General features: G+C 51.7%; 1 protein-coding gene across 1 annotated transcript in view; it reads right to left on the bottom strand.

Annotated features, from left to right (window-relative positions):
- Window positions 1–4,969: 4,969 nt before the first annotated feature.
- ZNF277 (zinc finger protein 277) overlaps window positions 4,970–13,628 on the bottom strand; it is a 48,565-nt gene continuing 39,906 nt past the window's right edge. The window contains exons 9-12 of the mRNA XM_087820878.1: window positions 13,197–13,293; window positions 11,824–11,866; window positions 11,035–11,209; window positions 4,970–9,691 (exon numbers count right to left, since the gene is read on the bottom strand). Of these exons, the coding sequence (XP_087677004.1) occupies window positions 9,508–9,691; window positions 11,035–11,209; window positions 11,824–11,866; window positions 13,197–13,293 (499 nt within the window). The 3' untranslated portion in view covers window positions 4,970–9,507. The remainder of the gene's footprint in view (window positions 9,692–11,034; window positions 11,210–11,823; window positions 11,867–13,196; window positions 13,294–13,628) is intronic.

Below are 13,628 nucleotides of genomic sequence, written 5' to 3'. Positions count from 1 at the left end.
TGAAATGAACAGGGCACGGAGGAAGTGATAACATATTCCTTTTGAATTAAATTATGAAAAGACTGGCTTCGGTTTGGGGTTCTCTCTCTCTCCCCCCCTCTCTCATCCTTGCCCCTGTGGACAGACAGCTGCTATGTCATGAGGCCACCCGGTGGCAAAGCCCAATTGGCAAGGTGTTGAGGCCTGTGGGACCACGTGAGTGAGCTCTGGAGGGCCCCCGGCACGGCCCCCGGGGGAGCTATTAGATGAGACCACAACCGCAGTCAGCTTGATTGCAGCCTGCTGAGAGCCCCGGGCCAGAGGCGCCCATCGAAGCTGTGCGCGGACTCCTAGCCCCCAAGCATCCCTAAGCCTTATGGGCTGGAGTGGCTCGTTACACAGCAGTGGTCACTAACGCAGCTGTTGTTCAGCAATTTAAGCATCTTCTTTGTGAAGAAATCCTTTCTGTGTCCCACGGGGGGAGGTGATTCTGCCGGCTGCCTCCTGCACCAGTGTTTTCACGGGTCAGCGAACGGGGCCACGGCGGCAGGCTCCCGCGTGGAGACTCAACCTCCAAGGACTGGTATATTCACCTGCTGTCACTGGGGATCAGTGCGGCCCAGAGGACAGAGTTCACCGGGACCGAAGTGACATCCCTCCCTCCAGCTCGTTGCCACTTCATAATCTCAGACTTGTTTGCGTTTTTTAAAGTGTTCCAGAGAGATGGCTTTAATTGCCGATGCCAGGTTCACGGTAAACATCCTTCTGCCCGCGCAAATGGGTGGAATCGCAGGATGACTCACAAATTCGCCCACTGAACAGAAATTCAACGCATCTCTGCCGTCTGGCTAAGGTGGCACCTTCGGGACTGACAGCCTCAGGCTCCCCGGGACCTGATAACTGTATCGGGCTGATACATGAAACTCCTGCTGGCTAAATACTAATGTCTAGGCCGGAGGCATGAGACAAAGGACACGCTAAAATAACATTGGTACAGCAGTTCAAAGCTTCTAATATTACTTGTCAGTCACAGTGTCGTTTGTTTCTCACCCCAAATTGTGTGTACTAGATGCTATTTTTATTATGGGCCCCCTTTACCAGGCAGGGCTCGTGCAGTGTGTCCAGGACGGGGTTCGTCAGGACCATTGGCCACGGAATAATCGCTGATCCCTTAGGCCACGAAATGCCTGCGCAGAAGGTGAATGGATCATCATAATGGGGAAAATCCCACCACCCCACTGCCTTCCCAACCTGCCCTTGGCAGAACTTATAAATTGTTTCCAGTCCACTTTGCTTAAGAATTTTTTTTGGGCGGGGGGCCTGGCCAGCGTGGTTCAGCGGTTGAGCATTGACCTATGACCCAGGAGGTCACGGTTTGATTCCCGGTCGGGGCACACACCCGGGTTGTGGGCTCGATCCCCAGTTGGGGGCGTGCAGGAGGCAGCCAATCAATGACTCTCTCATCATTGATGTTTCTATCTCTCCCTCTCCCTTCCTCTCTCTGACATCAATAAAAAAATATTTTTTAAAAAAGAACTTTTTGGGGGGCGTTGCTTAGCTCTGGCTTAATGAGCCAAATTCTTTAAGCCTTCCCTATCAGCCCTGTAAACCAAATGGAGGGTATTTGTTACCGGAAAGGGGGCCCAGCGGCAGGGCGGGGGGTGCCTGCCGCGGCATTTTCACCCCTGCCGGGGTTGATGGCCTCACTCACCACCCCGCGCTGCGCCCCCAGAAAAGGCGGCAGAGGGTGGCTTGTCCCCGCCTAGGAATCGATGTGCAGCCAGGGGTAACGGGTGCACAGTCCCATCCGTCTAAACACAGCAGGGCGTAAGCTGTTCCCAGGAATCACAGAGATGCCGGGATTGTGAGCCACAGAGAGTCAGAACTCACTCCAAGAAGCTGGCTTTTCGGGAGGCTGCGCTTTGCTGAAATGTGCTTTTGACTCTAATGTCAGATTTGTGCTCCAGCCGATCGGTGGGCTCCTCCTCAGCCGCGCTGAACACCTGCTGGATCCTTAAGCCGCCTGAGACTTTTCACAGTGCTTTGGGTCAGGAGCCATGGTTACCTGGAAGGATATTACAGTGTAGCTATGGCCGGCAAGAGGCCTTCAAAATTAATGGAGGAAAAGGAAATATTTGAACGAAAAAGAAAGCAGGTTCCAAAATAACACGTTTGGCGAAGACCAAGAATGCCGCCCCAATTGCCGCTCTCCTTTAGGTCAGAACCCCTGGAGATGCTTCCCCGGAGGGCACCAGGGCAGCATCCCCGCGCCGGCCTCCAGGGGGCACTGCTGGGTTCCTCCTGCAGCTAAGGGGAGAAACCTCAACGGCAAAATCTCAGGAGAAGGCTCCTCTGCAGCGAGCTAATCAAATAATAACAACCTTGTAGTGATGGTTCCATACAAGAGCCATCCAGCTTTCCAGAAACTGCTTATTAAACCTCAGGGCATTACGTGGCTTCACTGCCCAAATGAGCAGTTTCACTAACAAGTTTTAATTGATAAGGTTGAGCATTTGCCTCATGCAGGGAGGAAAATGTGTGTGTGCATGTGTGTGCATGTGTGTGCACGTGCATACACGTATATTCCTATAGAACTTGGCATCATTTCATCATTCATACTGAACTGCTCAGGCAGACAGCCAGAATGCTTCCTTTCGGCCCCAATAAGTAATAATAATATTGGGCAATTTTAAGAGTCTATTATGTTGAATTGTAATTAGTTACAGCCAAGTATAAGGTTATTATGTTATATACTTCATGCCCCATTCAATTCACTGCTTTAATTATAATTTTGGTCATTGTTTCTACAGTAACAAAAGAAAAATATCACATGCAACTAGTGAATTATACCAACAGGCATACTAATGTTAACAAGCAGTGAACCCGAGTGTGAATCCATAAAGAAAATGTACGTAGACCATCGTCTGAGAAAATATCACATCCGGGTATATTTGAATGGACTCATAAAACCAGGCAAACAAATACTAGCAAACACACCGAACATTCCCCTACTTGATGAAAATAATAATAAAATGCCAATAAGCAGAGAACTTCGCAGCAGCGAGGGACAATTGGAGAGAGAAAGAGAGAAGAAAGACTCTAGAAGACAGAAGCCCAGGAATCCGGCCCCGGGATGAAACGATCAGAGATGCTCTGCTTCCCGGCTGTGCCTCAGGTTTACTTTCACGGGCAGTAACCCTGCTGCCAGCCTTTTAGTCATTTCCATTAGTCACTGGAATTACTAACCCTTTCTCTTCGCTGTCGCACCAGCTGAGCACTGTTAGTAAATGTCAGCAACCCCGCCTGGGAATGTTATGTGTCAGGGAAGTGGCCGGTTCTTGACACATGTATGGCCACAGGGCAGTGTCAGGTGACAGTGCTCCAGGGATCTTCCTCTGACCAGTGTGACCAGTGTGTTGTGTAACCAGAGGCCCCCGACCGAGGAAGGTGGAGAAATACGGGGGGTTTGCTAAGCGCGCGCACACACACACACACACACACAGAAAGCAGGTTTTCCAGAAACCAGGTAACGTTTTTCCTGTGAACTGGACAGGGACAGGACCATCCTCTGAGTTCCTACGGTCGTCCAGCTACAGGGTGTGATCCATCTCGGAACAGGTGCCTCTTCTACAATCGAGAATAGATCTCCTAATAACCATGCCCACATACCTCGACGTGCCAGGCAGCGGACAGGTCACTGCTGAGGGGCCAAGTCACACCTGTCCAGCTCCTCACACCTTCCCTGTAGCTGCAGGGACTGCGCTGCGGATGGGTGGGGGGAAGGGAACCTGGGAGACCACCCATTGTCTCTGCACCAAGACCCCACCCACTCCAGGCTGCAGAAGTCACCCAAGAAAAACACCGACCCTCAGGTCTGGGCATAAAGAGGGACTGGGTGGCTATGCCTGGTCTCCGCTTGACTCGCTCACCCCTGCAAATGGGCTACTCTGGTAAGAGATTAGGTGCTAAAAGGGCTCAGTTCTGATGAGGGTTTGAATGAAGGCCTCTTACAACGAGGGGAGTGGGGCGAGCTGCTCCTGCTGGGGAAACTTGGGGTCCTTCTATCGGATGTACCAGCATTAGCATATGGGACGTGGTATCTAGCCCGGGGCTGGGTTTGGGCAGGTGGGACACAGGGGCTTGTGGTCCAAAGTTCTTGGGGAGATTAACCAAAGTCTCTCGGGGTGTGGCCCACGGCAGGCTTCCCCAAGCACCTGTGGAACCTGGGGCAAGAGTGCAAGGAAGGCCCACAGACTAAGTCTAAATGTGCAAAAGTTATAAATCAAGCTAACAAGCTGTTAAATTAAATATGTTCATGTCTCCTACACTGACAAATAAACTTTCTGTTTTAAAAATTTTTATTGATTTTAGAGAGGAAAGGAGAGAGAGAGAGACATCGATTTGTTGTTCCACTTAGTTATATATTCATTGGTTCACTTCTTTTTTTTTTAAACATGTTTTTATTGATTTCAGAGAGAGGAAGGGAGAGGGAGAGAGATAGAAACATCAGTGATGAGAGTCATGTCCCCTGCATGCCTCCCACTGGGGATTAAGTCTGCAACCTGGGCATGTGCCCTGACCGGGAATTGAACCGTAATCTCCTGGATCCCAGGTCGATGCTCAACCTCTGAGCCACGCCAGCCAGGTCTTTGCTTGACTCTTGTATGTGCCCTGACTGGGAATCGAACCTGCAACATTGGTGTATCAGGGCGACGCTCTAGCCAACTGAGCCGTCTGGCCAGGGCCAAATAAACTTTCTTACTGACAAAATAGATAAGCGTAAAATTTGAAAGCTGGCAAAATACCAAACACAACGGAACTGAACTATTATCATGCAGATCTGTGTGGCCCATTGATGGTTTGGCGATGTTGGGAAGAGTCATAACGTAAAGATATGCATAATTTACAATGTCTTTTAAATTTATCCCACACATTTCTTTTTCTTGCTTTCAGTTCAATAAAGACACTAATTATGTAGTTATAATCAAGATTTTCACATAATTTGAGTTCTAGTGACAGTAATATCAAGTAGACAATCTTCCTTGAGTAATTAAAGTTTTTAGGGTTTTATTTTACTTAATTAGCTTCAATTTGAGGAAATTGCTCTGCAGAGGCAGGAACAGCTGGAATTGTCAATAACTTTTAAAAACAATACATAGATTGTAATAATATTGAATGTAACTTAATTTACATATAATTTAAAAATAAAATTAGCTGGCCAGCATGGCTCAACGGTTGAGTGTTGATGCTTGAACCAGGAGGTCCCAGTTCAATCCCCAGTCAGGGCACATGCCCGGGTTGTGGGCTCGATCCCGAGCAGGGGGCATGCTGGAGGCAGCCAATCCATGACTCTCATCATTGATGTTTCTCTCTCTCTCCCTCTCCCTTCCTCTCTCTGAAATCAAGAAAAATATATTAAAAAAATAAAAAATAAAAAATTCATAGATTGGAAACAAACCACAAAATTTAGATGTCATGTTCAAACCTTATAACGGAGTCTTCTAGCAGAAATTTTTACAAAATGTTTCCTATAAGTCAATAGCCCTTTTCTTCCTATCTCAAAGCAACATCTAGATTTATACAGTATTTCCTAAATTCTTCTCAATTCAAAATTTTCAATGCTGAGCTATGAAGGACACTAGAAACAGCTCACCTCCTTCCACATCCTACTTCAAAAGACTCAAAGTTTCAGAACTTGCCCAGGTCTTCCTGAAAGTATAAATTTAAATTTGAAATTTCCTTGAAATTGGGAGACTACATAAGTCAACATAAAGTAAATGGTGAATGAAAGCCTATGTAATGCTTAAAAACGGAATTGTTTCTGCAGAGATTGAAATGTGGTTAAGCGGGAACTGGAAATACATTGACACAGTTGGGGATGCGGTGGGCAGGCTGCACTCAGCAGCAGGCCACAGCCGAAGTGAAGCAGCGGCGGACGCCCCCAGGCCTGCCGGGAGAGCGCGGAAGGCCCGAGCCAGCCTCCTGGACACGTAGGGCAGGGGCACAGGGCCAGGCCATAGAACTTCCTCTGGAGAGAGTTACTGGGGGAGAAAAATTCCCAAGTCTCAGGAGAGAAGGTACTTAATGCAGTTATTTCAATGAACTTGATCTGCTTGCTACAATGTTTCTAGAATAGTCATGTGACTGAGACCCTGACAGAACAGGCATCTATTTATAATACAAGGAACGATACAGTGACAGTAACCCCAGAGCACTTCAGCACGATCTTTATACACTAAGAGCCTGATATTCTGCTTACTCACTAAAGGGACATACACGGTAAAATTAGCTGGATAAGGGGAACGGTTATTAGGGAGCAAGAGGAAGAGAGAAAACGAAGGAGGTCTCTGTATAGAAAGAGGCCTGGGAGGGGCGAACGCTGAGTGGGTTGACTTATCAAGGTGGCCAGAACCTGAGGCCTCGGGGGTAAAAGACGGCAGCAAGGGAGCCGCTGAGGCCAGCAGAGGTGTCAGGTGAGGGCGACAGGAACTCAGAGTGGACGCTGAAGGACATCATGAAGACGACCTTGTCCACTCACCTCCATCTTCCAAGTTTCCCTCAGTAGAGAGGCCCAGGGAGCAACGGTGCTGCAAATGGGGACGGAATGTGGCTGGGAGCCCTGCGCTGGGAGAGCATGGTGGCCACAGGGCCTTGTCACCGGCGGTTCAGCCGTGGTGCGCAGTCTGCAGTCAGGCTGGGTCTCAGCCCCTCTGCTCTGTGAAGGCCCCGCCCCATCCCCTTCCTCGGGGAGGCGGGCCCCCGCCAGAGCTCTTCACCGATTGGCTGAGCCTTGCAGGCTGCTCTCCATTCCCTTCCGCCCACTTCCCTCAAAAGGTTCTGGGTTCAAATCTTACCTCTGACAATGATTCGCTATGGGACTTAGAGGAAGTTAACTTGAACTTCTCAAAGCTACTATCTCCTCATTTGCAAAGTGGACCTAATAAGAATGGCTACCTCATACGTTTGAGAAACGCTGCTCAGCTCACAGGGACATTCTCAGGACTACGGCCTGTTTTGTTCTGATGGATTTATTCCTGTGTCCTGTGGGAGGCATCGGAATGTCCCCAGGACAAGCTGAGCTGTCACCGTGCCAACCGTCTTATAGAGAGCCTTTGTCTGAGGCATCCCTCCCTTTCATCCCACCGTCCTTTGTCTGTTCTTTCTCAAATTCTCTGCCACTTCAGAGCTGCCCTTGATGTTCTTTTTAACTTGATTTCCTCCATATAAGAATATTCACAGACGTGGGAGCTCATCATACTAATCTATGAATACATTTGAAATTTTTCCGAATAAAAAGCCTTTTAAAGTCTGTTCACACGAACTGCTCCAAACACACCCTCGGATGAACAGCACATGAAATGTACACCTGGGCTCAGCAGACACTGACACTAACACAGAACCTGAGCCGCTCCCTCATCCACAGGGCTCGGGGGGCACGTTGTTCCAAGTCCCCCTGAAACCACGTATAGTACCAAGCCCTGCATATACTGTGTTTTCCTATACACACATACCTATGATAAACTTTAATTTACAAATTATTTGTGCTTTTAAAAAGTGATTAATTCACAGAATAACCCTCTAATGGAGATTTTGGGCCACAATTATGTAATAACAGGGTTACACCCTCCCTAGATCCTTCCCAAGGCCCGTTCCTTTCCCTGCATGCAGCCCGTAGGCTCGTCCCAATACCAAAGAGCATTAAAACAACAAACATAACAAGTGGCTTCGGCCTCATTACATGCTCGCCCCTGGGCTGGGCCTTTTACATTCCTCCAAATCCCACACCAACTTCGTGCAGATAAATAGCCGAGGCTTGAAAGCCCGAGTGGCTCCCCAGGGCGCTCCGTGCGCTGTGCTTGAAAGCACAGGATTGAACACCCCCCTCGGCTGCTTTGACTCCCAGGGCCCAGCCCCTGAAGATAAGCAAGCCCCTCCTGCGGGCACACAGAGACGGGCTGTCGTTAGCAACAGCTCCACCGACATGCAAGTCAGCAGGCATCTGATTGTTGAGAGTGTTCCAAAGGCATCGTTCACCATTTGGGAGCCTGAGAGGACATTCCAGATGCGAGAGCAATGAAGATGGCATTCGAGTGGGGCCTTCTGGGGCCAAGGGAGAAATGGACAGGAATTGTCCATCTTGGACCAAGAGAGAAACAGCATCCCTTGAACACAGGGACACAGCATCCCTTGAACCTTAGAACACTGAGTTAATACTGTGCTAAGTTATTTGAGTGTTTTCAGTTTCGATTAACATTCTTGCAACGCCATTCAGTCTTGCAAATTGTTATCAGCAGGGATTGAGCTTCCGAAAGTATCAATCGTAAGGCCCGAGAGTTCACCTGCGGCTCCGGTTTACTCCCGCAGCTCTCCATCCCCCGCAGCGTGCAGAAATCGTTCCATTAAACCGCGGGGACGTGCCGTGGCCCTCTGCAGACTAAGCAGACAATGGCTGCAATCTGAGGGCCTTGGGAGGAAGTGGGTTGAGTATTAATCCTGCATATAAATTACCAACATTTGGAAATTAGCACCAGTATCATAACATTTACTACAGACTGTACTTAAGTTTTGCCAGTTGTCCCTCTAACACCTTTTATAGCAAAAGAAAAACCCTTTTTCTTGGTCCAGGATCCGATCCCGGGTTGCAGGTTGCGCTGCGTCTTCAGTCTGAAGAGCATCGCCTCTGCTTTCTCCCGGTCCCGGCTGGGGAGGGATGAAGGCCAAGTGTCCCACAGACCTTCCCTCGACCTGGCCTGGATGCCTGCGTCTCCGTCATATTCGCATTACACGTTTTGGGGAGGAATCCTTAAAAGGGATGTTTCCCCTCCTCACTGTATCTTAGCAGGCGGCTTAAAGCATTTGTCTTATAACCGGTAATACTGTAAAAAGGCATTTCTTTATATTAAGAAGTTATTAATTTTGTTAGATGTCCTAATGGAACATGGTTGCCTTCCTGGAAATGGCACTTATCCGTTACCTACACAGCAGTGGAAAGTGAAGCCATTTGGCCTCTCATCCACTTCTAGGGAGCTTGCAAGTCCAGGCAGAAGGCGGTAACGATACGTCCTCAGTCTCGATCGTCCTGAAACAGTGCCCGACCTGCGCGATATCTGGGTCTTTGCCCATCTCCTCTCCTCCGTGGCTCCCCGATGGGCCACCAGGCCGCGTCTTACTCAGAGCGGCGCGCGGAGCTCGAGGCGGGCAAATCTGTGGCTTCCCGGACAGAGGGCCTGGGGGAAGGGCTGACAACTCCGGCTGAAACCTGGTTTATAAATAATTTGAACATTTCATCTCTTTGTGATCTGCGTGTCCTATCACAATGAGTCAGATGAAACGAGATATGCAACGATGATTACATAATAAAACGTTAGAGCCAAAGTTTAAAAAGTCCTCATTTTATTTTTTGAAAAAGCATGTAGTTTTTTAAAAGTTTCTTTCAGCAAGGATGGTCCTTGGCTGGGGCTCTGGTGTGCAGGCCCCCGTCGCGCCTGGCTCGCGACGGCGGGGCAGGGGGACTGCTCCGAGCGGCCCCTAGCGCCTCACGCCCGCCTGCAGCAGCTGGTTCAGGACGCTGCTCTGCTTCAGAGCCTGGAGCCGGGACGTGTCCTCGCTGATGACGGTGACGCTCCCGCTCTGTTCCTGCTCTGCCAGGTCACTGTCGCTGTCAGACAGTGTGCACAGCAGACTGTCATTTTCATAGGTTGGAAAATAGTACCTGCAACACCACAGAGATACCGAGTGACCAGATTATAACTAATCCAGAGCATGCCTGGGCTGCTGAGCGTACACGTTACTACACTTTCGCTAGGCTTCCTTGCCCACAATTTCAACGGCATTTTGCCAAGGCTGGCAGGGAGGTGTCTTCTGGATGCCGTTCAGTTTGACCCTGACGGGCCCGCACGTCTTTGCAGTATCCTGGCTGGTTTTCTACCTCATCAGGAACTCACTGCCTCGAAGGCAGCGGGCTCCAGCCTCGGGCTCACCAGGCACCCCCCACTCCGCTCAAAGGTCCCAGCTCTTCCCCCTGGTCAGCAACGTTCGAATACAGGTACGTTCTCATACCCTGCTCCTTGAGATATCTGAGGAAAACAACCGTGTTCCCTGTGTTTTCCTTTCCAGCCTAATTGTTACTGGTTCCTTCATTCTGGGTGATAAAAAAAAAAAAGCTCTATAGATTCTTATGTGTTGTTCTGGGTCCCCGTCTGGATGCGCTGTGTGGTTAGTTCTGGGCGCCTCTACAGAGTTCAACCTACGTAAGAATTACAGGAAGAAGGCCCCGGGTCCAGCCAGGGCTGACCTTGCCTCTCCCAAACCTGGGATTTGTGGAAAACCAAAGCCTTTTGTTTCAAAGAGGAAAATAGAGCTTTCTGGCTGGAGTTTTTGGGGGACCTGACTGATTCCCTGGGAATAGAGGAACCTCCAAGTAGCTAGAACCCCACAGCCTCTCAGAGGTCGCTTAACTGAGGTCAGTAGAGCGCTGTGAGGACCAGCCAGAGGCTGGACTGGCCAAGGATACCTGGGAGCCTGAGAGCGCCCCGTAGGTGTGCACAGCAGACCAGGAGCTTCATGTTAAACTGCCAACGTGGGAAATACATGCCCAAAGCCCTGGGACTTGCACCCTCTTAGACACAGTCATTTCTGGGAGTTCACGTAAGTGAAATAATCAGACAGGTGCCGGCCTAATCAAAATGTGCAGGCCCACGGGTGTTCACTGTATTACTATTTGTAAGAACAAAAAGTGACACCTAAGAAATTAGGACATATTCCGGCAATGGAATATTTGGCACCAATTAAAAATGATGCCATAGATGTGTATTAGATGCGAAAGATGCTTACCATATTTTGTTAACAAAATACAATTAAAAAATCTATGCTTCTGTATCTATTTACATACCCATCTAGCTCCACAGACAAAGTCTGAACCAGGTGGTTATCTGTAAGGCAGGGAATTACTTAAACACAGGCTTCTGAAAACTTTCCCCTCCCCCTAAGCATGCGTTTCTCCCTTATTTAAGCCCCACAAGTAGACCAAAGTCGTGAACAGGGAACCGCACTCACTCGGGCTGGTCCCACGTCTGCCTGTCGGGGAGCAGGGCCGCATGCTTGGCCTCTGCCAGGTGGGCCCTCAGCTCGGCCCTGGACGCGAACCTGGCCCGGCAGCCATAGCACCTGCCCTGGTGAACCTGCCGCCGGATGAAGTTGATCAGCTTCACTTGCTGGTAGAAATTCAATCCTGAGAGATGGAAACACACAGTCACCCGACCCCTGGGAGCCCATCTCTGCGCTGTTATAATCCTGCAGCAAAGCACAGGACACGCCCGGAGCTAGGAGAGCTCGCGGACTGGACCGCGGGAAGTGAGCTTTTCACGGTTGGTCTCAGGTCCATTAGCAAGTCCGTACTTTGTTTTAATGCCTGAATCTTTCCGTCACAGTGACTCTGGGGACAATGCATTGGGTGCATCTATGATGACGGATCCAGCTGCACCCCGAGCAGCACGTGGTGTTTTATGTACACGGCCCCCTCCCCAGAATGCTTGTCACGGGAGGGCCAGGGTCACAGCCAGCAGGTGGGGCAGCTGGAATGTGAACTCCAGTTGGACATTCGGACAGTAATGTGAACTTGCATTTTATGAGAAGCACTGATACATGTGAGAAGGAGGGAGGGACCACATGGAGTCACAGCCCGTGTGTGAACATGAAGTTCGAGGTGGCTGTGAGTCCCTGCCTCCAGCCACGGTGGAGACTGTCTGGGGGGGACTCGGGGTGGCCGTGTCCTCTCCCCTCATGACGGCAGAACCTGAGCGTGTTCCCCGGACGGCGCAGAGACGCAGCCCCGAGGCCACTTACCGAGCTCTGACTTGACTTTGAGGAGATCGAATCCATGCGCCTCCTAAGGGAAGGAATGGGCACGTCTGTGAGCAGGTGAATATTGACTCTTCCCGCTGAAGAGTAAACCGCTTCTTCACAGGAGCCTGGGCGCTGGGAACCTCAGCCTCAGCCCATCGCCTCCTGCTTCTGAAGTCTTAGAAATCTAGCCCCCCCCAGCCCTGCGTGCCAGGTAAAACCCCGAATCCCCCAGCCTGCACCCGCAGTTTCCCGTTCATTACGCGACTCAGGCTGGCGAGGCTGTCCCGTCTCGGGGGACACGTGGCGAGGCTGTCCCTCTCGGGGGAGACGCGCCCTCCTGTCCTATGTCTGGACAAGAACCATGGACCTGGGCTCTTTGCTCCACGACAGAGGTGACTTTACAGAGTCCTTCTCATTTATGCCGCTGAATGCACTGCGTCAGCCGGCAGGTTTCTTGCCACCCCCGTGTTCCCGTAAGCCCCAGTGAACGTGTTTACGATGCGGAGGCTCATTCTGTTCCGCCCCACCCCTGCCACTGTCCACCTCGTGAACGTCTGAACCTACAGCTCACACAGTAAAGACCATCAGCCCTGAGGGCATTTAGGGGGCACTCAGGCAGGACAATGGGATCCCAGGACTGCCGCCAGGAAAGTGAGCAGAGGGCGAGGGCATGGGGGGGAGGCTGCAGGGGGAGCCCCCAGGCAGGGCGGGACGCAGGCTCCTTCCAGCTCTCACCCGCCAGGACCCCGTGACTTAAATGCACACACTGGGATCCGTGCACACACAGGTGGCGGCCCGGCCCACTGCTGTCACCGGGAAGCGCCCGAGCCTTCCTAAGGCCGCCCTGTCCTTACTGCGCGGAGCCAGAGCAGCTCTGAGGGGGCGCACTGAGGCGGGCAGGGGTGGGGGTCAGGCGGCAGAGTTGGCTCCCCACGGGCACGGGTGGGTGGAGCATGTTGGAACTGTCCCCGTGGGCACATGTTCCCCACCGCAATCGGCCCCCGCAGCCTTGGAAACAGGCTGAGAGCTGCCAGCTCCGAGCTTCATCATGACAAGAAGTGGCACCCGGAAGGGAACAGGCGCGGGGAATTCTCCCAGATCCCTTCTCTCCAGATGCTGGTCACCGAGGCAGCTGCGAGACCACAGCCTGGGCCTCCCCCCAGGGCTGTGTGAATGGGGGGCTGTGTGAATGGGGGGCTGTGTGAATGGGGGGCTGTGTGAATGGGGGGCTGCCTCCCGCTTTGCTGTAGCCCCTTCAGGGTGGACGGGCCTGAGGACCTAAAGGTGCAAGCTGGTGAGGCTGCGTTACCGTCAGCCCGTCAGAACAGGACCGGACCGGACAGGACAAACTCAGGCGAAGGAAAGCGTCTCACCTCCATGTGCACGCACAGCTTCTCCATGGCTTCCGCCTGCTTGTCACAGAACAGACAGACGGCGGGGACGGGGTGCTCCTCCCAGTCCGACCAGTCCCTGTGGCACACAGAAAGCCGCAACTCGAGATCCCCTCGGGCAGGAGGGGCCCCGCCCGCCCGCCTCCGACGGCGGCAGGGCCTGGCACGTGGCATCACGGCGGCGCCCGCGGCCCTCGGAACCCAAGGCTGCAGCAGGGCGAGCGCGCAGAGCGGGGGCTGCTCCGCGTTGCTCTCTTCCCAGCAGCGACTTCGCCGGAATCGGCTCAATGTCCTCCCGAGAGGACAGGTGGGCGGGACAGGTGGGGACGGGGGCTTTCAGAGCCACACCGCTGGGTGCGCAGCCGGGATGCGTGATGCTGGCATGTTCCATGTGGCAAATGGCGTGTTTTTAAA

The sequence above is a fragment of the Miniopterus natalensis genome, chromosome 10 (assembly GCF_054644295.1).
Source record: "Miniopterus natalensis isolate mMinNat1 chromosome 10, mMinNat1.hap1, whole genome shotgun sequence".
Classification (NCBI taxonomy): domain Eukaryota; kingdom Metazoa; phylum Chordata; class Mammalia; order Chiroptera; family Miniopteridae; genus Miniopterus; species Miniopterus natalensis.
The sequence above is the reverse complement of the archived record's forward strand: the minus strand, read 5'-3'. Positions and strand labels throughout refer to the sequence as shown.